A 24,108-nucleotide genomic window follows, 5' to 3' on the forward strand; every position below is an offset into this window, starting at 1 on the left:
GGAAAGAGGAATTAGTCGACTATGTAACCTGCTGAATCCTCGGCCCTGGCCTTTCTTACTGGTGAGGTCAGACTTTTGGCAGCTTCAGCACACTGTACCACAAATAATGAATGACACACTAAACTGAAAGGTGCAACCATTTCCAATTTTCTGCTCTGGTAAAGTTGTTTGTCTTTCCAGTTGCTGCTGTTGGAGAGAGGAGGGGAGAACAGTAGAAAGCAGTGAAGGCAGCTTTGTCACATGACTCTGCTGTATAAATCAACTAGCTGCCATCAGTACCAAACGTCCTCAAAGTGGGTGGGAAGGAGGGGACTTCAACTTCTGATTTCAGTGTGGAGTCTCTCTGCAGTAAGACGGATCCTGATCTAATCACAGATAGACGACTACACCAGGCTCCTGGCCGTCCTCCTTTAGACGTCTCCCATGGCCACACAGACCTCAAGTGATAAGAGGTGAGTGTGAGGTAGGAGATCAACACTGGGTCTAGTCACAGTCCAGGGAGATCTGCCCACTTGTACACTATGCGAGCTCTCAGCGTGGCATTGTCAAAAACCACATGCCAAGAAGAACGTGGACATGCAGATGTGCAGATTCTGATCTATAGTGATAGAAAACCACCTGAGATATATTAAATACTCCTAAATAAACTTTCTGTTAAATTGCTGTGAACAGCCATTTTTTTTTATTTTGCAATGACCTCCTTTTGGAGGGTGTCAGTCACTGTATGTTGGAGGACAGTCACACCAGCAGTCTTTCCCATGACTATGTAGGCCTTAACCTAACATTTCTGCATAAAAAATCATTTTGTTTATTGGTTTCATGCAACGTACAAATGTTCTGAGAAACTGAATTTTGAGTTTTATTTAGCAGTAACAGGGTGTCCGCTCATCAAAAATCTAAGTTGGCCTTCTAGCTGCTAATATACTCTTGCCAGCAAGATGTTTTGAGTTTATTATGGGTAAGTGCAAATTTATTGCCAGTTGGCTGGACGAAGTTTGTTTTCGCCACTTCGATGCAGAAAACGTTTTAAGATTTGCACTATGGGGGTTAAGGCTGTAGATTAAAGTAATCTTGAAAAAAAATTAAGCACAAAATAAAAACAAATAAACTTTGATCCAATGAAAGTAGTCTGATTACGTGCAGCTTCTCTCTCCTCCTTCAGAAGGTTGTCATGATGTCCTTTTTCTTTTCTTTCAGCCTTCAGGCATGGTTTAGGATTTATAAATAGTAAAATTATATTTCGATTTGACCGGAGTATAAAGTGATAAAAGTACTCTCTGGTTCAATTGTTGTATTCATAAATAGACAAAGACAAAACATGAATGTGTCTTGTGTGACACACATGCTGTGCTTGATTGTAATACAGCAGGATCCCCCAACCATTCCTTATAGTTACTGGTTTTTTGGGGGCTTAAATTTCATTCAAGGTGGCGTTAAAAAGGTCATGAAAAGTCTGAAATTTGATTTGCTGAAACCTGCAGGTATCCTGAGTAAGCCAGAAGAAAGTAAATTCCTCAAAATGTATGCCTCTGTGTTTAATTGATCTATATAGTAGGAATTTAACTTTTGAATTGAATTAATTCAAAACAAATTAGCATTTTTAAAATTGTGACGTTAGATTCATGTGCTGATAGATGTATTCAGAGGTTATAGAGTAAATACTCACGCTCCATAAGCAGGGATTGGTGGAGGTGGTGGAGCTGTGCGGAATGTGTTGTACACAGCTCGTCCCCTTCCCCGCAAGTGAGCACCCCTGTAGGCCACCGTAGCGCCTGTGGCCGGGTAGGGAAACCCTGTTACTGCGGAGAAAAGAGAGAAAATGACTTTCAGAGAACATCCTCGACTAGGCATTGCTTACCTTATGACAGAATACATTAGAGAGAGATGTGTGGCTCTGCTTTCCCTATGACAGAATGCATTATGTGGAAGACAAGGAAACAATAGATTTAATCTTTTCTAGGTGCGCCTCATCGAGCACTCTCCCCTTTCTCTGTCCGCTGCTTTGCGTCGTACTCAGCACAGATCCACATTTGCTGTATGCAGTCTTCCCTGATGCCTGGCGAGGGGCAGACTTGAAGTCCGGGCGGCTAATGGATGCAGTACCACTAGTTTTGCATCATGGCTTTTACACAGTTTGGACCCAATGGGCTGAAATTGAGGCACGCAGATGGTAAAGGCTGATTCTAGGAGCCAAGGACAACCTGACTAGATGTTCAGAAATGACCAAGAATCGGCTGAACTCTGGACCTAATGGGATGCAACTGGAGAGGAAAGGGTTTCTTGGGGTGAAAAGCAAAGGCTGTTGTTACAAAATGGTCACAGCGAGATTAGAAGACAGCTAATGGAAGCTTCAGGTCTCCATTTAACCTTCAATCAGTCCAGTGGCTGTCTGATTACAGACTGCAGAGGTGCATACAAACACTGATCTCCAGACATGATTAAGTTGGTCTCCACTCTTCCTGCAATTGTAATTCCCTCACATCCCCCTTCGCTTCTCTCTCCACCCCCCCTCCACTGAGTCCATCAAAAAACAGTCGACACCATTATTCCTTATCCTCAGCAAACGCCCCTTTGTCACCCTCTCCTCACCTTCTTCTTCTTTACTCATTTCCATGATGTGTTTTGAGTGAATTCAATCAGAGATCGCTCTGTAACACAGAGTTGTCTGATCTCGTTGGGTGGAATAGCGCAGGTTAAAAGCATGAATCCAGTGTAGATGAATGTGCTTGGCGTTTGTGGCGTTAACCCTGCAGCTGGTTGCAACCGTTGAGCATCGTAATGAACAATGCACACTCCAGCCCTGCTGCTTCAATAAACCTGACAGGGAGACAGATTAGTGGTGCTTTTAAAAACACAGAGAGCCAGGTCTAATGTCTTCTACCATTAACATCATGCTCCATTAGTGAGTCCAGACACATATTCAAACTTCTCATCTCATTTGGTCAGGTGACGCCCAACGTACCCCACTGCACCCACCCACTAACATGCGGAGCACTTTGTTTACTGCCGTTGTTCCCAACTAGTGCCCCCTTTCACCCAAAAGTGATTTATAGTTCTGACCTTGACATTTAAATTAGTCTCCTTTTTTTGGAGCAGTGGACGTCGGAAAATGCAGTTGCTAAAGGGCACATACAACCCTCGTTCTAAGGTGTTTTCCCACTACTGTTTGTTACCCCCACCCACCTCCAAAGCAAAATAAATTATGCTTCTTCCTTTCTTTTTTGAAAATTTGTATGCAATCTACATACAGTGATGTATGTGAATGTAAACTCATAATGAGTTGGCGATAGGCTACACTGCTTCAATAATAACCCATAAATCAAAGACACTGTCACACCTTGGTAAGCGCGTGAAAAGTAACAACAGCCGCGGCGTACGAAAGCACAAACCTGGTCGAGCCACCAAAGTCAAACACCTTTTCCAGGAGGGGCGCAGGAGAAAATATGAGTTTTGTGCTGGAGGGCGGCAGGGTCACGCTGCACCTCATATGTCATATGTGTCAACCTGAGAGAAGCTCAATACCTGCAGAGCCAGTTGGACCTGAGGTAATCCAGCTCTGTGCCAGTGATGGGGTCATAACCGGCTCCCATAAAGAAAGATCTGATTTTCCACAAGGTTGATCTCTCTAAAACTTCCTGCTCAAATACTTGAGCATTTAATCCACGCACTAGGGACCAAAAACAGCTTAATCTAATCAAGAGTCTGGAGCTTAATTATCCCCCTAAAGTACACTCCAACAATGAGAGGATCTGTCTACATATATTAAGATGGCAATTAGCCTTTCTTTTCTGTCATTTACACAGCTGGTAGATTTCCATGAGTCCTCAAGAAAACTCCACCTTAGTAAGTGAAAATATGAATTGGTGAGTGAAAAGCCACTCATCTCCTGTCTCTGTTGGAATTAGCTGCAGAGAAGAGCCTCTGAGTGGTAGCCTGAGGGGGTGGCCATATGACGGCAGTTCTAATTGACAGCTGTCTGTGGCGCTGAAAGCCTCCAACGCGAGTAATGAAGAAAAGTTTGCCAATTATATTACAAGGGGCTAAACAGTGCAATGTGCGCTGCATGCAGATCTGCCTCAGAGGAGTTCTCTTATTTATTTTATTCACTCTTTTCCATTTTAATGCAATTCTAACACCTGCATCTGATTTATTTTGATGAATAATAAAATCAAGCCTAATCTAAAACCGTGTATAGCGTATATAATTAATCATTTCCATTAACATAGCCTGAATCAGGGCTCCATTCATCCACTCACATTGGTACCAGTTTCAGCACCACACCCATGTGTTCATGTAGGGCCATTTGAGTCCGTTCTGCATAAATTATTGAGTTTAAAATCACATTAGTGCACATTAAAACAGGAGAAAGGTAAGCACAGTTATTGTTTGCCTACCAGCTACTGCACACCATAATTTGTGCCAGCGCTAACTTTTATTGCCAGCTCTCTTCGTTTAATTGGGAACCCTCAGTTGGGGGAGGATATGGAGCCAGGGACCAGTGCCGTAGACCCCACCAGATCCTCCTGGCTCCCCTCCTCCATCAGGAGGAGGAGCCAATCTTCCCTGGAAGAGGTTAAGAACGGGGAGCCGGCGTGAGGCTCTCATCCGTCATTCTCCTGAATGGGTTTTGAGGACAATAAACCTGTAGCGCCAGGACGAATGGAGACGAAGTGTGCTGTCACCGAGCCAGGATTTATGGCTCCCAATTTCACTGATCTCCTGCACAGAAATGAGGACTGATAAACAGTGATTAATTGCCTTTATATTCCATTTTACTCCCGCCGAAAGTATATTAACTATAACAATTTTGGAAAATTCTGGAACATGATTCTTTTTTTTTTTTTTACATGATAGACCAAAACATTATAAGCCTAGGTTAGGGTTGGCTGTTTTTTTTTTTTTTTTTACAAAAAGGAAGCAGTTTTGTACACATTACGGAGGTTTTGTCTCAAAAATGTATCTCTTATTTATTTTTCCCATCTTCCCAGCTGGCAAGCATATGTTGTCGTTTAGGCTTGGCAAACTCCAGCGCCACGTCAAGACGACTTGAAAAATTAGCAGCCAATAAATCACGCAGCCCCTCCTGCTTCCCCTGCCTGGAGTGGTGGACCACACTCCCTCTGATTTATGAGATGATTTGGGAAGTGTGAGTGTGTGTGTCTGTGTGAGGAAAATAGAGGAAGGGAAGTGTGCATGGAAGAGGAGACACGTATTAGCGTCTGTGTTCTACATAGGTTATCTATTCCTGTATGCTGCTATGCTTTGGTCTGAGTGTAAGAAAACGGAGCAGGTGGTGAAGCTTTGAGCGCACACGTAGGGCGAGAACATGATTGTTCGCGCAAGTTGAGGCTTATACAATATTAGGATCTTTAGTTTGGAGAAAATTCTTCCTGAACGTGTCAAAATGAGTGTGTTTGAGGCTGTAAAAGGAGCTACAGTGGGAAGCGAGCATGTTTGTTTGCATCAATAATTATCAGAGGAAGATGTTGAAACGAAAGGAGTGCTGCTGGGGGGAGGAGGTGAGTGGGAGGCAGGGGAGGAGGCTTGGATGAGGGTGAGGGGTTGGGGCTGAAATAAAAATGATAGATGACTCCTTTCTGTCATGGACAGTTATTTAGAGGTTCGCCGTAAAGCTGTCCGGGGAATGAACAGATTTTAGTCTAATGAGCAGAAAGGAAAGCCGTTAAAGTGGCGCGATGTGCTCAGCACTTCTTCCAAATGAAATAGTACCATTTCCCCCTCATTAAAATGCAAAGGGTTCATATAACATACAGCAATAAAGCTGGCATGTCGAGGCAGAGAGAGATAGGGAAAACCCCACTGAGCTCATCTCGTTCCTCCATTACTGAGACCAGAAGGAATAGCGGCCTTCGTAGGGTGGGTGCCAACAATATCTTTCACTCAATCTCTCTTATTCGGTTAGCTCTGTAAAAGTCAATCTGGTGCACTTGGCAAATCCATCCACAGCAGCAGCCTCCACAATCTGATAACAGTTGCAGGGGCGCTTGCTCTTGAAATCATTTTTTTTTTAAGCTTCACAGTTGCACACTGCGCAAACAATGGCTCAGGCCCCCCTTAGCCACTCAGAGCAGCTTGGATCATCCACTGCTTATCGGAGCCGCTCTCCGATTCACTTTGCTTTATGGGGAATTTCATGTTCAGTTGCTTCAGGATGAACCAGATTGTAGAAATTCAGGGGGTCAGCTTTGGATTGGCTGTGGCTGATAGTGGTCTCAGATATGTGGTGGAAACTGGGAAAAAATAAGAAAACAGTCTTACCAGCATACAGTTCAGGACCATAGACAGCTCCCACTACTGGGTTCAGCTTCCAGCCTGGGAACAAAGAAAAGCTCTGCTTAGAACAAATCAGCTTAACGCGAACTTGATTTGTAGACTGTAGTTAGTTTGGCGCTCACCGTTTGTGTAAGGGTTGGTGACTTTTTTGTTTGTCATCACTCGTGCAGTTGCATTGTTCACCTGTTCAAAGCAGGAGAACACACATTCTGTGATTCCAGACGTTAACAAGACAACCCTAACATTCAGGCCGGGCCACAAGCAAGCAGCAAACCAGGAGGAACTCAAATACATTCTCAAAATAAAGAAAAGGTTGTGCTGCTGCAGATTTCTTCTGTTTGTGATGTTTTTAAATCAGTCCTGTTTCAGATCATCAAACCAATTTTAATATCAAAGATAACCTGAGTAAAAACTAAAAGCAGTTTCCAAATGTCATTTGCTTTTATTAAGGGAAAAAAGCTATCCAAGCTAGGGCTGAAACAGTTAATCGGATTAATTATTGAAATAATCGTCAACTAACATAGTAATCAAATAAGTGTTGACTGGAATATACAGGCTCTAAAACATGTCATTCGCTGAAAGAACAACCTACTCAGAGCAGTATTTAAGACAAAACTGTACAAAAAATATATACCTTTTGTATTTAAGATGAAAAACGTCTCTATCCAGAACTCACCTGGTCCAAATTCTGTAAAGATTCTCCTATTAAGCACTTCAAGCTATCCAATTATTAATCAGTTTAACAAAAGAAGTCAACAGATTAATCAAGAGCATAATAATCATTAGTTGCAGCCCTAATCCAAACCAACCTGGCCCCATGTGGAAAAAGTAATTATTAATTAACAGACAACCAATAAGTCTTTTACATCACTGAGAAGGAATTGTGGCCCACTCTGTTTTGCTAAATTTCTTTTATTCAGTCATATTAAGCTTTTTCAAGTATGATGACTTCTATTTAAGGTCATGACACAGCTTCTGAATTAGATTTAAGTCTGGGCTTTGATTAAACCACTTTAAAATCAGATTTTTTTTATAGTTGGACATTCTTCTTTAGGTAGAGAGCAGAATTCCTGGTTCCATCGATCACAACAGCAGCAAAGCAGCGTCGGACCAGACCGTCACAATACTGCCACCATGTTTAACTGTAAGTACGATTTTCTTTTTTTTTTAATTGTGTGTGAGTTTTTCACCAAATGTGAAAGTAAGGTTCTCCACTGCTTCATGTTTTATCCACGTGTGGTTTTATGCATCCCAGAGGCTTAGAACTGGCTTTATAACCCTCTCCACACTGATGGATGTCAGTGACTTTATTTCTCATCTCTTCTTAACTGTCTTTAGATCAGGACTTGATATTTTGCTTTATGAGATATTTTAACCTACTTCATGTTTTCAGGCAGGTTCTAATTGCTGGATTCTACAGTCAAGCAGTAATCAGGTCTGGGTGTGTCGAATAAAATAGATGTTTGCTTTTCAAAAAATGTGGTTCATCTTATTTAACATGGGGGGGACTTACTTTTCCAAACAGGGCCAAGTTACTATGGATCACTTTTTTCCTCCTAATCAAGGAAAGCATCATTGAAACTGTGAATTTTATTTTAGTCTGATATTAAAGTTGGTTTGATGGTCTGAAGCATTTAGGTGGGAAAAAACAGCAGAAGAAAATATTTTTTCACATGACTGCAAATGTTTTTTTTTCCATCAAAAATAGTTCTACTGCTCTAAAAAAAAGAGATGAGAGCATGCATCATTAACCTACATGTTGGGCAAAAAGGACCATCTTCCAGTTTCAGTAATTGGATGAATAACCAAATATATGCAAAAAAAAGAAACATCAGGCTGTGCTCTGAGTTTTCACCCATCGACCTGATGGGAAGGACTAAACACAACCAGAATTAAAGCAGGCATCCTTAAACGAAGGTGAGTGGGGGAATGCAGGTCTCCTCAGATTTGATAGGAACCCGGAGGATGGCGGCATGCATTCATTCAGCTTTGTCAGGTGATGATGGACAACTGGCTCGTCCAGGTGGACACGTATGGATTCCACATTCTACTGAGAACGAATTACACGCACCATTATGCATGCATGCAACCAGATCCACACACACATACGCAGTAGCCACATGCTTATACTTGGATTAGTCGATAAACTGAGAACACAGCAGGCAGGACAAGAGAAAATGTGTGAAAAGGGGAAAAAATGGAAGCACCTCGATTTTGCGTCCCTCTACGATTGTACCGTTTAGTTTCTCCCGTGCACGATCAGCGTCTGTGCTTGTTTCAAAAGTTACAAACCCAAAGCCCTGAGAGCGCCACGTTAGCCACAGGTAGAGAAAAAAAGGACACACACAAAGGGGAGAAAAGGGAGAAGAAAGGGGAGAAAGAGGTGGGAAGACAGGAGAAGGTGAGCAGCTATGGCGGTGGAGTCGAGTTGTAAGCAGCCAGATTAATTAGAGGCAGTTAGTGAGGCGTCAGGAAACAGCAAACAGAGAGATCCGAGGAAGAGAGGAGAACAGTGACATGACCTCACACAGCAACACCAACAAACCTGCCCGCTTTACCCAATTAAATGGAACAGCTGTGGTGGCATGGGTGAATGTCAGGAAGCACCAAATGCAAAACACTGTTGGCTGCCATTATAGTACCTTAATTATCTGCGCAACTTCAACAGCATGGCTGCTCCTACAGCCTTCCCTTCATTTGAGGATGCAGGAGCAGAACTGAGGAGGATTTCTCCTTAGAAAGACGATAACTTGATTTCCAACTGCTTCTAATTCACCATGCTAATAGGTGAAACATTTTAGCACAAACTACAAATAAAGACTAAAGAAACTATATTGACTTTAGACCCTGACTAAAATATACCCAACCTCTCATTTCCATCCCGTCCCCCACCACACTCCCCTGGGGGGGTTTGTCACTTCGCTGAGTTATGTGGACTGGGATACTGGACCTGAGCTCTGTAGTGGAGCCATTAAAAGATTCTGGCCAAACAAGTCCCATTCCTTTAGTTTCTATATATACGTATAGAGGTATGTGCAGGGGAGCAGGGAGCATGGCCAGTGCTGCCTGATAATTGCTTGAGGATGTAATACATGTGAGAGATGGCGAGCAGTGTGATCTTGCATGCATACACAGGATCCCCAGGCTGCTATTTCTAGCATAAATAACACAGGACCTGTCCATGGGGGAAACGTAGATAAAGAAATAAATTCAAAAAAGGAATTGAGGCCAAAATTAATCCTTTGGACACTCACCCAACTGTGGTCTCTTTTTTTTTTATCATGCACAAATAATTAGCTTACAAGAGGAGAGAGTGGAGGCACCATTTTTCACTGGAGACAAACATATTGAATGCAAATTGCCAAAGCTTCATAGGAAATAGATTATTTATTAATGGCCTGATAGGTTCATTATATAGCACAGAGAGTGCACGAGGGAGAGAGGCATCATGGGTAATGGCTTTGTGGGGCTCAAACAATAAATGCTTGTTACGGCGGAGGAGGCAGGTTTATCCGGTGCTCAATCTTGTCTGGCAGAAGGGGCTGAGAGCAGAAGCAGCAGCACCGGCTGGTTCCTGGACTCCCTGCGTGCCCGTATACCAGCCCAAAAGCACTCCCAGGTATGAATGGGAATCAATAGTATTCATGCCTCAACACCCAGCCAGGGAGCCTGTCGCCTTTATGAATGGAAAGCCATGGAGCTTAGTACACTCTATTAAATGAACAGCTGGATGAGTAGCACTCGGCTGTTCACACCACCGCAGGCTTCACCTGTCCTGCTACGTGGTTAGGAGACTGATACTGCAGCAATGCCTCAATGCTGGGGCCATTTTTCCTCCTGGCTCCAAGCTACTCCTGCTTTTCTGGACTCAAATTGTCTTTCAGATTAATGTAATCCTCGTTGTAGAACATTCAGGGGTTAAATTCAGTCATACGTATTCTAGGTGCTTATTACAGGCGAGTTTTAAAGTAGTAGTAACCTACTGTAAATATTTCCCAACACTTGCACTATTACCTCCTACTATAAGCTTTATTTACTTAAAACTATAGCAGCTTTATGTTTGGGGAAAATGCTGAGCTGCTTCTTATTTAAATAAATCTGCATACTTGTGACCTTTTTACAAAGACTAACAACCTAGGTAGGAACCAGCGAGCTCGGGGCCGAGTGCCGCGTCTGAGGGGAAGTCAGAAAATGCTGAGAAAGGTGGTAGCACATTGTTAGTTTTGGTCTTATTATTGGATATTTTGTATCCAACAAGAAGAAATGCAGAATAAGGCCAACTTCATCCTTCATCTGACTCCTTTAAAATAATTTATTCAACATATAGAAAATGGTGTCCAGTTTGTGAGGAATAGCCTAAATATTTTTAAACTGATGAAGCACGTTTGTTCTGTCCGGTTCATTAATAGTGGAACGAGATCTCACAACGCTAACCGCCATGATTGCTGACTAAGTGAGGTCCATGGTTATCACTTTGACTGCATCTGGAGAAACAAATGTTAGCTGATATTAAAAGTCCTGGATGTGAAGGAGTGCTGTAAGATCCAAACCCCATTCATACAGCTGCATCTGAAGAAATAAAAATTTCATTAAAGCGTCCATTTGTATGTATATTGATTACATAAAGACTGGGATCAAGCATTTATTTTTGTTACTGTGGATGAGTATGGATCACAACCAATGAAAGTCATAATTATCAGAAAATATTACAACAGACCAATAAAAATATGGGCCTACTGAACAGTATGTCCACGTACTGTACAGCATATTTACTCCGTACTTGGTCTGGGCTGCTTGTGCATGAATTACTGCATCAATGCGGCGTGGCATGGAGGCGATCAGCCTGTGGTTCTGATGGGGTGTTCAGGAACAGAGACCTTCAGCTCATCTGCATTGTTGGTTCTGGCTGCTCTCATCTTCCTCTTGGCAATGCCCCATAGATTCTCTATGGGATATAGGTCAGGTAAAGCATGTATTGGTATTTTTGGCAGAGTGGGCCAGAACCAAGTCCAGGCTCTGCTGGACAACTGTCAGGTCAGCAGTCTTCCCAGTGATTGTGTTGGCCTTAACATCTTTGAATTTATTTACTGAAATAAAAATAATTCAATGATATTTAAATGTATTCAGATGCACCTGAATGTTGCAGACTTCTCCTCTGACGGTGGCATTGTCCTACTGTTGATGGATCAGCACTGATGAAACCTTTACTCTGTTTAAACGGTTTATTTAGCAGCATTTTAATTACTCGCTGGATAAAGAAAATGCAATCATTTAAGGTACAAAAAAATTGTAATGGTGAAGTTGACATGTGCCTCCACGCTTCCTGACGGTGTTGAGGTGGGGCTATTTCACCAGTTTTTAATGAGTCATTTCTAGTTCAAAGTCTGAAGGAGCGTTTCCATTACAGGAACCTTTTCCAGGAAGCTAGATGGTTTTCTGGGGCCATTATTACTCCCTCTGCCTGTCCACGGCATTTACCAGTATAAAAACTAATTACCAGGGTAGACATTTACCCCAGAATAACACCCTGGTGAGCAGGTAGTACGTTTTCATGTAGCGGCTTTTCATGTTCAGGTCTCATAGTTCAAACCTGCAGAGTTCTGCACTGAACAAAGTTTTTTTGAAACATAGTTTGTGATTTGTGAAAACACAAAAATGGGTGATCAATAGACTAGTCAAAACCTAAGGTTGGGTTTTTACATTGAATATAGATTCTTTAAAATACTTTTTGTAATTTTGTAATACTTTTTGTAACATAAACAAATATTCTGTATCGTCTTGTCAGCTCATGTGTTGTTAAACCTCTACTTTTCATCACAAAGGTGATAAATCTGAATAATGTAAAACCACCTCAATCAATGCTCAGGTCTGAAACGGGTTCAGGTCCCTGAAGGAGCAGGTTCAATCCCATCTGCTGGAGGACCTGCAGCTTGCTGGTGGATTAGGTGAAATGTGAAACAGCTCAATAATAAATTGATTGACAGGACTAATGATTCACAACTTGTGTGAGAGCTGCAACAAAAACAATAGGGAGGGAGGGAGGGAGGGAGGGAGACGGAGAGCGAGGGGCTGGGTGAATTTAGCTCTCCAGGACCGGGCTTAGAGATGGCTACTCTCCGCCAATGTACACACCTCACTAATGCCATCATTAGGAAACAGAAAAAGTACATGGTAATGAAGCAGCTGGCGTTCTAGTTCACTTACCTTGGATCCTCGCTCATTAAAGATAATCTCCACATCTAAAATCTTTCCAAATTGCTGCAGAGAGAAAAGAAAGACAGAAGAGCAGAGATGGTGTTAGAAAGCTTCAGTGGCTGTGAATTCATGAGGAGGAAGGCTGGAGAGAGAAAAACCATTAATGCAAGATGGAAATGGTGGTCAATTTGCATTTGTTAGCTTAGCAAACAGTTGTTGAAGGTTGTTGGCGTGGTTTAAAAAAGAACTCATCGCTGCTGCTTTAATGCTTCTGGGTTTGTATCAATGAAATGAAATGAAATGACAGTGTTTGTAAAAATTCTTGATCTTTCATTATTTCACAGCATTTCTGATCAGTGTTTGTTTATTTCAGCAGTTAAGAGAAAATCAGCATCATTTTGATGTCATCATCTATGGAAAACTTCCTTCTATCTCTCTGCCTCCTCTCACTTCTGCGTTGTGTTTGTGTGCTTACACGGTCAACAGAACCTAAGGGCCCGTCCCCGGGGGTTAACACGCTCCAGCCTTTCGATTTAACAGGCCTGCCTTTGGATCATTAGAAAACAGGGGAATGAAAGTAAACTGTAAGTTCCTCTAATGAGTGGAGCGAGTGCGACTTTTAATTGCTGTCTGCAATGGCCGTATTATTTCATTAAAAGTAATTACCCTGTCAAGCGGTCCGCATCGCCTTCATTTCAGCACAACATGGAAGAAATGGGCCTTCTATGTGGTCGACCCTCAATGGGAATGGATGGATCGTTTGACTGAGCCACTAATAGGGGTTAGGAGGAGTTGGCTATTATCTGGCTGCTGTGAGTGGAGTGGGCTTGAGAAGCTGAGGGTTAGCAGAAAAACTTATGTTCTTTGCTCCTTTTAAGGGTAATGCAGCCATCTCAGCCCACTAAGAAACAAATGGCTGAGTTATTTACCCCACCCCATCCTCTCCTTCCTCTTGGAAAGAGACTCCATAGATCCTATCCACACATCTGTCTCATATGGCGCTCAGCTCCACTGATTCGAACAGGGAATGCAGGCTCGATCACATGCGCAGGCATTTATATCCCAGCGTGACGGCCCCTTTCTCGCTCGAGAAGACAATGCTTCCCCCACGCAACGTGCAGATGCTAATTGTTTTAACCGAGTGTAATGGGCTTGTGGCGTCGATTAATTAGTTTCAGAGGAAGTCGTCTTTGTGGATTTCCACATGGCGCTGGGGACTGTTCGCTGCTCACCACTGATCTCATGCACTCCTATCCCCCCCCCACTCACTCTCTCACAAACACACACACATAGATAAACAGCTGCATCAGCAGCACCGATAAACAATTGCTTCAATAGGAGGAGTCTCCAGAGGGATAGGCTGATGTCATCTACAGTGTGAGACTGCAGGTCCATCCACATCCATCTCTAAGTTCGGTGACCACACCGGTGGTTTCATATGTTTGCACCCATTTATCACTTAACATCTAAATGCTGATGCATTTTAGTGTTTTCCATTTTTTTTTATATTTTCACTCAACCTCCACAGTCTGCATTACAGAAAATCAGGAAATGGATCACCAAGCTCATGCACACACTTAGAAACCAGAAGCTACCTTGAAGGGCGGAATAAACATCCTGATACTATTCTGTTTTACAGTTCAGGAGCTAAGAGTTGTCAACAAAGTGATGTTTTCCTTCTCAGATGAGGACCTGCAGCCTTTCCCCTGAATAAAATGAAGACAGACTCCTTCTCCTTGGCCTTCAGCTTTCGAGTGTGGAAGTTCCAAACAGGATTGTGTCCCTTGTGCCTTCACCTTTGATTAGCCTGAATATCTTAGCGTTCCTCAGAAACCCATAATTTGGCTGCAGTGGCCTGTGTGTTCAGAGCATGTTGAAGCTCAGTAGTCGGTGTGACAGTGGGACGGTGGTGGTGGGGGTCTGATTGCTCTGGGGAATGCTGTAAGAGCCCTCATATCCACTGAGAGAAGCACTGCTGAAGAATCCAGTCTCGCAAATGAGGGCACCCTCGAGCGGCGCAGCGTGGGCTCCTCGCAGAGCTCACTCGCGCTTGGAGTGTTTTCATTTCCCGTGCACTTACTAGCTCTCAGAGATCACAGTTTCTAATTACTGATTAACGTCCGCTGTGGATGCCCTAATGAGACCTTCATTCAGCGCCTCGTTAAAAGCTCACAGGTCTCCCCACACCCTCAACCCGGCAGCGCGCAGAGGGCATCTCAGGCCCTCCCATCTTCGTTCCTGATTCCTGCTTTCAGCTGGGGCTGAAACTGTTGCTGCAGGTTTCTCTGAGCCTGTGCAGCACCTCCTCCGTCTTCCCGCCTGCATGTCTGTGGGCTTCACTCATGCGTAACAGTAATGGCGTATTGAGCCGGTGGCGCTCCAGAAGCCATTAGAGCTGGAGGAATGAGGCTTTGCACGCACTGATCACACAAAGGTCTCATTGTGGAGGCCATGTCAGAGGGTGGAGCAGACCAGCTATCTCTTTGCCAAGCTCCAACCAGGACAATCAATCCCACAATTCTCCACCTTGCCAACGACCGAGAGCGAGAGTAACGAGAAGGAGCGGGAAACATGTGAGCGAGGAGGGTGATTGAGGGAGACTGTGTGGGCTGCAATCAATTTTCCATCATATATCTGCATGCACCGGCCAGGCACACAAAGCCTCCGAGCTAATTACGGGGGTGATTTGGATTCCATACGACCTGCACCAGAGCTGGGAACAATAAAGCCAACAATCAGAGAGAGAAAGCAGCCATGTTGTGCGCAATTTATAAAGCCACAGCTAGGCCTCTCTGGTAATTAATATCATCAGCTCAATGTTGTCTTCATAACGGCGAAAATTAACGCCTCTGGCTTCTAATGGTCCAATTAGCGCTTAACATTTAAAGTACATTTTTGGCTATCGTCTCCATTCAGATCCATTATTGTTATTGAGTTTGGTTCACTTTGTATTGAAGCTTGTGTGAGACACAAAGGTGAGCCGTTGACCTGCACACTGCATCATTAAATGGCCAGGAAACGCTAGAGATCCCTAAGATCCTGACATATAAACCCAATCGATTGCATCTGATGGTAAAAATCTGTAAAAAATTATTTTTAGCAAAATGTTTGCAAGCTGCTAACAGCTGAAAAAAATGAAAGTTGGCTAAGATCTTATGAAAAGTCAGATGATCACCTGCAGGTTTCATTGCTCAGCTAACTCCTTCCTCATGTCTGACCAGAAGCAGCTCAGAGTTCAAGAGCTGATTGTGACTGATTGAGCTGTTTATCACCTGCGAAATCTTCCAAGCCACTCTTTTCTCCCCAGACAACACAGTAATCAATGCATTAACTAGATGACAGCTGCAGCAATGGCAACACCCGATAAATAAGCAGCTCCAGTTAGTGTTGGTCCTTTCCTATATTTTATAAACACATAATAATTTCCTCTGATCTTAGTGGAGACGTAGCTAACTGGAAAATCTGCTTGAAGAGGCAGTTTGGATTACTTGGAAAAATCTGTGAACAGCTGTTTAAGTCATTGGTGACACTGTGGGAGTGTTGCTGCGGTATGCCTGTAGTAAAACCCTCTTTAAATAAGGTTCTTGAAGCTACTCACCCCAAACATTTGCCTCAAATCTGGGTCCCGGAAGCGGAAGGGAATGTTGGAGACATGTAACCTTTTTGGCTGCTGCTTCTCTGAAGAGTCTGAGTGCTGGAGCTGGAGCTGCTGAGAACCCTCTGTTTGCGTCACGTCATCTGTCTGCCAGAGGGAAACAAACACAGAAAAGACACAAGCTGCTCATTAACTGCTGCTACAGCGTACTGTACCTCCTGGTCCTGCAGTATGAGAGATAGAGAGGGGGTGGGAAGCCTGACTGACTAACTTAACTCCACATCTGCCATTTTTCAATCTACTCAGAAAGCCTGAGCGATAAACAGCCGATGACTTATAGTGTCAAACCTGAGGTTGTGCATTACAAATCCACTTATTAATCTCTTGCACTTAGCTCCTGAGCAACAGGGAAGATTGAAGGCGCTGACAAAAAGGCGTGGATATAGATCCCACAGAGCCCTGACATGTCTAGACTAAAGACACATTATTGGTGACGTTTGCACACAGCCATCAGAGTGCGTGGCTCAGAGCCCTCAGCGTTGTTGTTTCCATCATTATGCGAATGCGACGCTGACATTTCTATATAAATGATGTGTCTGATGTCAGTGACAAATTCCACTTGTTTCTCAGTGTGACACCGGTGATGGATTTCAGCAAGCCTGCTGCTGGCTTGTCTCTTTAGATGGACCTTGTTTTATTTTCTGTGGATAAAAAGCTCATTGGTCAAACACACAGTTTATCCTCTCCCTTATGCAATGTTCTGGCAGAAGTTTTTGTTTTCGGCAATGTTTTTAAGACGTCCTGCCTTTCTGTGGCTAATGTTTTCTATTTATCAGCTAAACCTAAAAGATGGGACTATTTTCTTTCTTTCAGAGAAGTAAATTACAAACGCAAATATCAATACATGAGCTCTAAGTATGGAGCCAAATGGTAATTAGCTTAGTGTGGCATTAAAACTGAAAGCCTAACTCTGTTGTACGGTGGGGAAAACTGCTCACTATTTAAAGGAAAGCAGTGAAAAATACTAGTGTGTATTTTTTGGTGGGTATTTCAGTCCAATTTGAGCCAATTATGACTTTGCTTTTAGTATTTACATCCTGTGCTACTTAAACATTTACTCTGGGCTTTTTAAATTGTAGTTAGTTTTCTTTTTAGTTTAATAAATAAAATACCTTGCAAACATTTCCTCCTTTTGCCAAAAGCACATGTGTCAAAATATTGCTCATCTTTTATGTCTCTACTTGTTTTAAAACTTTATTCAACACAGAAAAGCTAAACCCTATTGGCCCAAAATATCCTTTTTGTTTATAAAAACTGTATAGAAATTAGAGATGCTCCAATCAGGCCGATTTCAGATTTTCCTTCAACGTCTCCAAGCTTATCTAGCATCCTTTACTCTCATAAATCTCTGGTACCAAATGTTTTCCATCCGTCCCTCAGCAATGGATCATGGTGACACACATATATTAAGGTTTTAAATGCGATTACGAAACTGGATCAGTACACTCTGTGAAGGTGTTCTGCTTTGTTTTGGATCTCTGCTCTGGGCTGCTTGCGATGGGGTTTATGTGCATTTTTCTGGTAGGAAAAAGAAATATGACAACTTAACACAAGATTAGAAAACAACAGTAACATGCTGCTTAATGTCATGTTTCAGTGATACTGATACTGTTCATTTACATGTTTAATCTAATCTAGAAATGTTTTTTTTATGGTTTAAATAAACAGCACCTTTCTGATAGCGTTTTATAGGTTATACAAATACTCATGCTTCTTTTTCTTACTCATGCTGGAATTGCTCATATGTATAAGGGTAAAGACATATGCATGAACAGTCGAGTCGATGTGCAGATATAAAAAAAAAAAAACAACTTTTGAAGAGAATTTTTGAAGCTGAACTTCAGAAGAGTTGTGGTTAAAGAAAAAAAACCAGTCAATGTCGGGTAGTTTCTGGAAATAAAACAATCCTCCTCTCCAGTATTTTAACGTCTGGAAACAAAAGTGCTGCACAGTTTTCTACTTTTGAGAGACACAAGTAATTACAATCTTGGCCACAAGAGGTCACTCATCAGGAAAAAATAAAGTTTGTTTTGGGTGTTTGAGCTTGCACCAGTAGCTGTGGTTTTTCCTGACAGGGACAGTTTCAGTTTTACAACTGCAAACAAATGAATAAAAGCAACAGAAATGAAGCCTGATTTAGTGACGCTAAAGAAACAGAGAGTGGAGGGAGGGGGGATGAGAAATGAGGGAGTGGAAGTGGCAGATACTGAGCACAAAAGCTGTTTGAATGTGATATGTAAACTGCAGGGTCTCCTGGGAAGCGCTCTCTGAGCCCGGCACACAAACCTACACACAGACACAATCTTGTAGTTGTAGCGGTGAAAAGAGAGGAGGATGTTGCCGGAGTCCAAACGGTTCAAATGACTCGAAGAGTCTGATAAGCGTCAGCCGCTCCGAGCCCGTTGCATGGCTGCAGGCCTCTCTTAGTGATACATTTCCCACCATTTAGGAAATGGGCTTGGGATTTATTCATTATAATTCATCATCACAGTATTATCATTATCATCATGATCGTAATGATGATCGCCTTTATTATTCTCATTATCATAATCACAATCTCCACTGTAATGGTCGTCATTTATTTGGTTTTTATGGCCCATTCGGAGACGGTGACATACATTTTCAGCGGTGGCAGTTGTTTGATTCAAGGTCCCACTTTGTCTCCCCTGCAGCCATCCAGGTTGTTTCACCTGAGCATGGCAGCGTCCGGACACTGGACCAGGAAAATTCTCCCGCTTTGCAGAGTAAGGAGTGGATTTGTGACAGGGAGAGACGAGGGGAGGGGTTCTAACTTTGCTGTGTCCTCGTGCGCTGGAGGTTAATAGCCTGAGTAGCCATGTTGGGCCCAGGGGTGACACGTTGCAGACAGATGCTGGGACCGTGGAGGGTGACAAGGTACCAGAGCCCCTCAGGTCAATCTGTTTCATCGGTCACACATGACACTTTCGACCTTTAGCGTATGTTGCCAGACTCCCGAGCACCGCTGTCCTCCAGCTCTGTCTGTCGGGCTTTTTATCACGGCAGGCGCGCTCGCGTGTTTGCAGACATCCAGATTAACTTTCACTCGGTGCTCAGACAGACCAGCAGCCCGCTGACATCAGGGCCATGCACACATTCTGAGAACACAAATGCTGAATTGCTGACTCCGAGCACCCCAGACTGCAAACTACTAACTCAATAACTTCGAGTGTCACTGAGATCCGGGAATGCTGCCTGTGCGCTGCTGCTCCCGAGGCTCCAACCTGCCTGCCTGGTTGTGAAATGGTGGTGTAGCAGTGGAAAATAATTACCTCCGTATTACCATAGGAGGCCACCTTCAGTGGCACTTTACTGTCCCGACAGCTGCTGTCACAGGGAGGAGGAGGTGGGATGCAAAACACACCATCACCGCCAAAGCCAGCAAAGCTAAGAGTGAGAGAGCTGTCAACTCCTGCAGCTCTCTGGCTTCCTGTTCAGTCATTTCTCTAAAAGACTCCCTTGCTGTTATTTGCAAATCGCCTGCAAAGTGCTCTGCTCAGCACTTTCTCCCTCCTCACAGAGTGGCATTACAAGAGCATAATTGAAACTATCTGATTGGAATGCTGCCAAGCAGGTAGATTACATCCGATTAAATAGGAGCCGGGGTGGGGGGCTTTAGAGTCTTCGCTCACAAGAATTATAATGTCCAAACCTTAATTCATTACTTTCCTCTTCTGGTGCTCCACGGTTTGTTTTCTTTTTCTAGAGAAGCTGCAAATATAAGCTCTCCATCACCTGAAGGAGTAGCTAGTGATGGCTGGCGGCTCTGACCCAGCTCAGCCCCCTCACTCTTGTAAAGCAGGCAAAGCTTTCAGGAGGGACAGCAAGTGTCCTCCACTGTCGGACCAGACCAAATGGACCTCAGCCATAAAGTGATACATTAAAAAAAAATCATGACCAGGGTTCCTACACATTTCACTAGATGGAACTTGACACTTTCCACACTGAAATTTATGGGTTTTTTGGTCCATTTTTAATAAAATGTGGGACATTTCAGCTAAAGTTAATTAATTAATTCAACAGATCTAATTCAACAGAAGTTTTAAAATGAGATATCTAAATGCAGAGTCTTTGGTCTGTAGATTTTGTATTTTGGTTTCCTTCTGTCCTTCCAAAAAATAGTTTCACTGATCCGTTTGAGATGTAGACCCAGTTTAAGTCCAGTCCTTGTCCAGTTCAACTTGAATTTATCCGGTTTTGGAAAACGGTGAAAGAAAAAGTAAAACTTTTCAACATTGTGTAGGAGCCCTGCATGGATATATCTATATTGTTGTATTACAGGGCAAGAAAACCCTGCAGACAACAGGAAGGGAGGAATTTTTCTTTCCTATGCCTGAGAAATGCTACAGTTTTTATTTATTATTTCACATTCAGAGGCAGCCCTCAATGCACAGACTGGCAAAACGAATGGTGCTCTTGTGAGTTTCAGCCTCCATGCGTGAGACTTTGGTCTGTAAATTTTTGGCTTTAAATTTAGTTTTAGGGCCTGAGTCACTGTTGCAGCCTCGAGCTCAGAAATCATTCAGTAAAAATGGCCGCGTCCTGCCTGGTGCCGTGTTTACATCGCCCCAGACCCAAGGAGCCGTAAAACTCTAAACATCTGACATGGCACCGAGAGCCAATCGATCTCTTGCTTTCGTAATAACAGACACGAGACTGAATATATATCAGAATATTAGCAGGTTTATTTTACAGTTTGGCCTTTAATGATATCTCGTTCATGAAAAATGAAGCTTTAGTCCCTTCTGCGTCTTTCAAGTGTAAGATGTTTCAACTCTTAGTAGGTCTTTTAGGGCTGCATCTCAATAAATAAAAATGTCGGCAGATATATTTATTTCAATTTCTTTTTCAAAAGGTGAAATTCATATGATAGATTATTTAAACAGTGTTTATATCTGTTAATTTAGATAAATATGGCTTCCAGCTCATGAAATCCCACAACTTTCATGAAAATGTGTTTCTCAGAACATTTGAACATCACATAAAAAAACTTTTTTTACCCAGAAATGTTATGTTATGTCTAACACAATCATAGATGTCATTGACACTCTCCACAAGAAAAGGTCAATGCTAAAGAAGCTGACTGCTCACAGAGCGTTGTATTAAAACATATTGAGAGAAAGTTGAGTGGAAGGAAAAAGTGCGGTAGAGAAAGGGGGATGAGTAACATGGATAAGAAAACAACAGGTAAGTAAGAAAACGAACTGGACTTTTGCTCTGTGGTACAAAGCACTTTTTCAGATGAATTATCTGCTAGTTCTGGTCCACTGGGTTTTCTAAAGTCCAGTCATCACAGCCATCTATCAGAACATTTTAAGGCACTTCATGCTTCCCTCTGCTGACCAGCTTCATAGAGATGCTGATTTCATTGTCCAGCAGGACTTGGTACCAGCTCTCACCGATATCTGAATGTACATGGACTCACTTTTCAGTAGGCCCACATTTCTGTATTAAAATGTTTTTTTTTTTTTTTTGGGTCTGATGTAATATTGACATTTTCAGAGGAACTAGAGCCTATGTTTTCATTAGCTGTAAGCCAAAACCAGCAGAACACTAGAAATAAATCACTCTGTGTAATAATTCTTTATACAAGTTTTACTTTTTGAATCGAATCACTAAAACAATTTGCTTTTCAAAAATATCTAAAACTATGCCGTGATTCAACTTTGGTTGATCAAAACGCCATCTTTGTCCTCCAAACTGTTGATGGAGGGGAGATAATTTAAATGTCTGCCCGGTGGATGTGGAAATACGCAGCAGAAAGTTGGCCCTAACAAATCCACTCCACTTCCTGATTTACTGGCACAATCCAACGGTTTGAGAGGTGAAAGCAGATATCTGTGTTCGAAGCAAGTTTACTCACTTGTGGTTAGTTAGAACTAGAATGTTACTCATTGTTAAATCATCCAAGAGTTTCAAACTCCTCCCACGCCCAGAGAACCCAGTCAGCTTCCCTTTAATGGTGGCCTGCATGCCATCAGTACAGCCTCTGAAAGCTACACCCTGCTGGTGTCTCAATCCTTTAAACACAGCTCTCCAGAGATGAGAGAGCATGTGTGAGTGTTTGCATGTGCTCGTCCATGTTTTCTGCATGCTCCTGTGAGTGTGTGAGTGTGTGAGTGTCTATGTTATCACAGTCCCCCAGAATACCCTATGGAAAGTCTTCATGCCGCTGACACTGGCTGTGAAAAATCTGGAAATGAGTGCTGCCCTAATGCCACTGCCTTAATTTGTTATCTGAAAAGAGAATGATTACTCATGAAATTCAACCAAACCTCAGACTATTTGAGCCGAGCCAGATAACGAGCTCGCTCCCCAGCAGCCCTCTGCTACCCTCGTCTCTAAGGATTTGGAGAAAAGTTCAGCGCTGCCTCTCTTCCTCAAGTCGCCTGCTTTCAAGTCAGCTTGTTTGAACACGAAGCAGAGAGTGGTCCCGGAGATCCAGCCGTGGACAGTGCCACCTTCCCAGTATAGACTGGTAGACAAGAGCAGACACAGAGGGAAGGAGTGAGCACTCTCTGCACCTCATTAAAACATACACACTCTGCGCTCTCTTTGGGGAATTGACAGAGAATCCATACGTTTCGCTGAATTTTCACTCACTTGACTCTTTTTAAGTCTTTAAGTCAAGAAGATGTGCAGAGCAAAGCGTCGTCGTGGGGTGGAGGAGCTGAGCATAGCAGAGTCAAACCAGGAGAGAGGGGGGAGATTTACAGTGAGCTGATCTGCTCCTTCAATCTGTATTTCTGCAGGGTGTCCTAATCAAAGGCACCCGGGCCCGTCTGTGGCACCCAGAGCAAACAGGCTGGGCCTGTCATTAAAGGCAGGGAACACAGCAGTGGGCGACACTACACCAGCGGCCCCCGAGGATTAGGCTCTGTGTTTACACCCCACTAATCTCATCCCTCTGTCCTCCCCGAGAAGAGACGGCAAGATGCGGGGAGAGGAGATGGAGGAGAGCAGGGAAAGCCAGGCGAGCTCTCATCTCTCCACGGCGACCATCTCTGGGCTTTTTCTCACAGCGGGTGAAACAGATGAAATGAAATCAAATGTGAAATGGAGAGAGAAGGGAGACAGGGAGCCATCGAGCGAAGGAGTGGTGGGGGGGGGGGACTGAACCGCCTGCCAGCCCCCCCCCCACACACACACACTGTAAACTCTCCTCCATATCAGCCATTACTGTAAGTGCAGGATATAACTGTGGCGCAGTTGGAGAACGTCACACAAATCTTCAAATCAAACATTGCTACATTACAAGGCGATGATAATGCGCTGCTGCTCTGCTTGTGCTGCCTAAGCACTTTTTCTGCTGCCAAATATTCATGGCTGTGCAGTAATTGTGAGGCCGGGAAAATGGAAGTATTAGCAACGTTCTTTATGGGTGACCTGGATCCCTCTCAGGGGGGCTGTGGCCTTGCCGTGACCCCCCTCAGCAGGTGTTTTCATGCAGGAGGAGAACAGACTGTCTGAAGGTCTTTCATCTTTAACAGCATTATCCACCTTTTTAAAACATGGGAGCCACTCCAGTCATCTTCACTTTTATCTCTAACTTTGGATGTAAATCCCTAGTTGAGGGAATTCAAAGTAAAGAAGAAATGTATATTTTGGCCGCTGCCAACACTTGCACTCTCAAGACGAAGTGGAAGACAGCAGGAACACGGCCTTCACGGGCTGACGTTGGTCTTAAACTGATCCCACTGGACAGCAGCTGGAGTAAAAGGCAGAGGGCAGAAAGGGTGAAGGGTGTGTCGGTCTGTCAGAGAGCTGAATCATTCATGTCAAATAAAATCTGGTCACCTCTGCTTGTTCCACAGGGAGACCAACATGCATCTTCAGATATCTCCAGGTTCGGAGCTTCTCTTGGACATTAAAGTCAGCTTCTATTCAGGGAGGTCCCTAATAACTCCCACTATGAGCTCACCTTTATCCACTGAAAAGCATTCACC

The 24,108-nt window shown here is 43.3% G+C and overlaps 1 protein-coding gene and 1 long non-coding RNA gene across 27 annotated transcripts in view; one reads left to right on the top strand and one right to left on the bottom strand.

The window, feature by feature from the left end:
- LOC124864918 overlaps positions 1-24,108 on the top strand; it is a 273,328-nt gene that overhangs the window by 170,979 nt on the left and 78,241 nt on the right. For 9 of the 18 annotated variants that reach the window (XR_007037390.1, XR_007037391.1, XR_007037383.1 and 6 more), the window contains exons 7-8: positions 181-452; positions 7,349-7,438. The exons of 1 other annotated variant lie outside the window; for it this stretch is intronic. This is a non-coding gene — a long non-coding RNA (uncharacterized LOC124864918). Of the gene's footprint in view, positions 1-180; positions 453-7,348; positions 7,439-7,687; positions 7,749-24,108 lie in introns of those variants that run through there. 8 more of the 18 variants (XR_007037396.1, XR_007037394.1, XR_007037405.1 and 5 more) reach the window with 5 other exon arrangements.
- The window catches only part of rbfox3a (RNA binding fox-1 homolog 3a), a 367,190-nt gene that overhangs the window by 22,542 nt on the left and 320,540 nt on the right, over positions 1-24,108 (bottom strand). For 8 of the 9 annotated variants that reach the window (XM_047359871.1, XM_047359869.1, XM_047359874.1 and 5 more), the window contains 6 exons: positions 16,088-16,231; positions 12,499-12,552; positions 8,502-8,594; positions 6,417-6,477; positions 6,280-6,333; positions 1,667-1,799 (listed from right to left, as the gene is read on the bottom strand). In XM_047359871.1, coding sequence (XP_047215827.1) covers positions 1,667-1,799; positions 6,280-6,333; positions 6,417-6,477; positions 8,502-8,594; positions 12,499-12,552; positions 16,088-16,231 — 539 coding nt within the window. The remainder of the gene's footprint in view (positions 1-1,666; positions 1,800-6,279; positions 6,334-6,416; positions 6,478-8,501; positions 8,595-12,498; positions 12,553-16,087; positions 16,232-24,108) is intronic. The other variant, XM_047359872.1, reaches the window with a different exon arrangement.

Source organism: Girardinichthys multiradiatus, chromosome Y (assembly GCF_021462225.1).
Source record: "Girardinichthys multiradiatus isolate DD_20200921_A chromosome Y, DD_fGirMul_XY1, whole genome shotgun sequence".
Classification (NCBI taxonomy): domain Eukaryota; kingdom Metazoa; phylum Chordata; class Actinopteri; order Cyprinodontiformes; family Goodeidae; genus Girardinichthys; species Girardinichthys multiradiatus.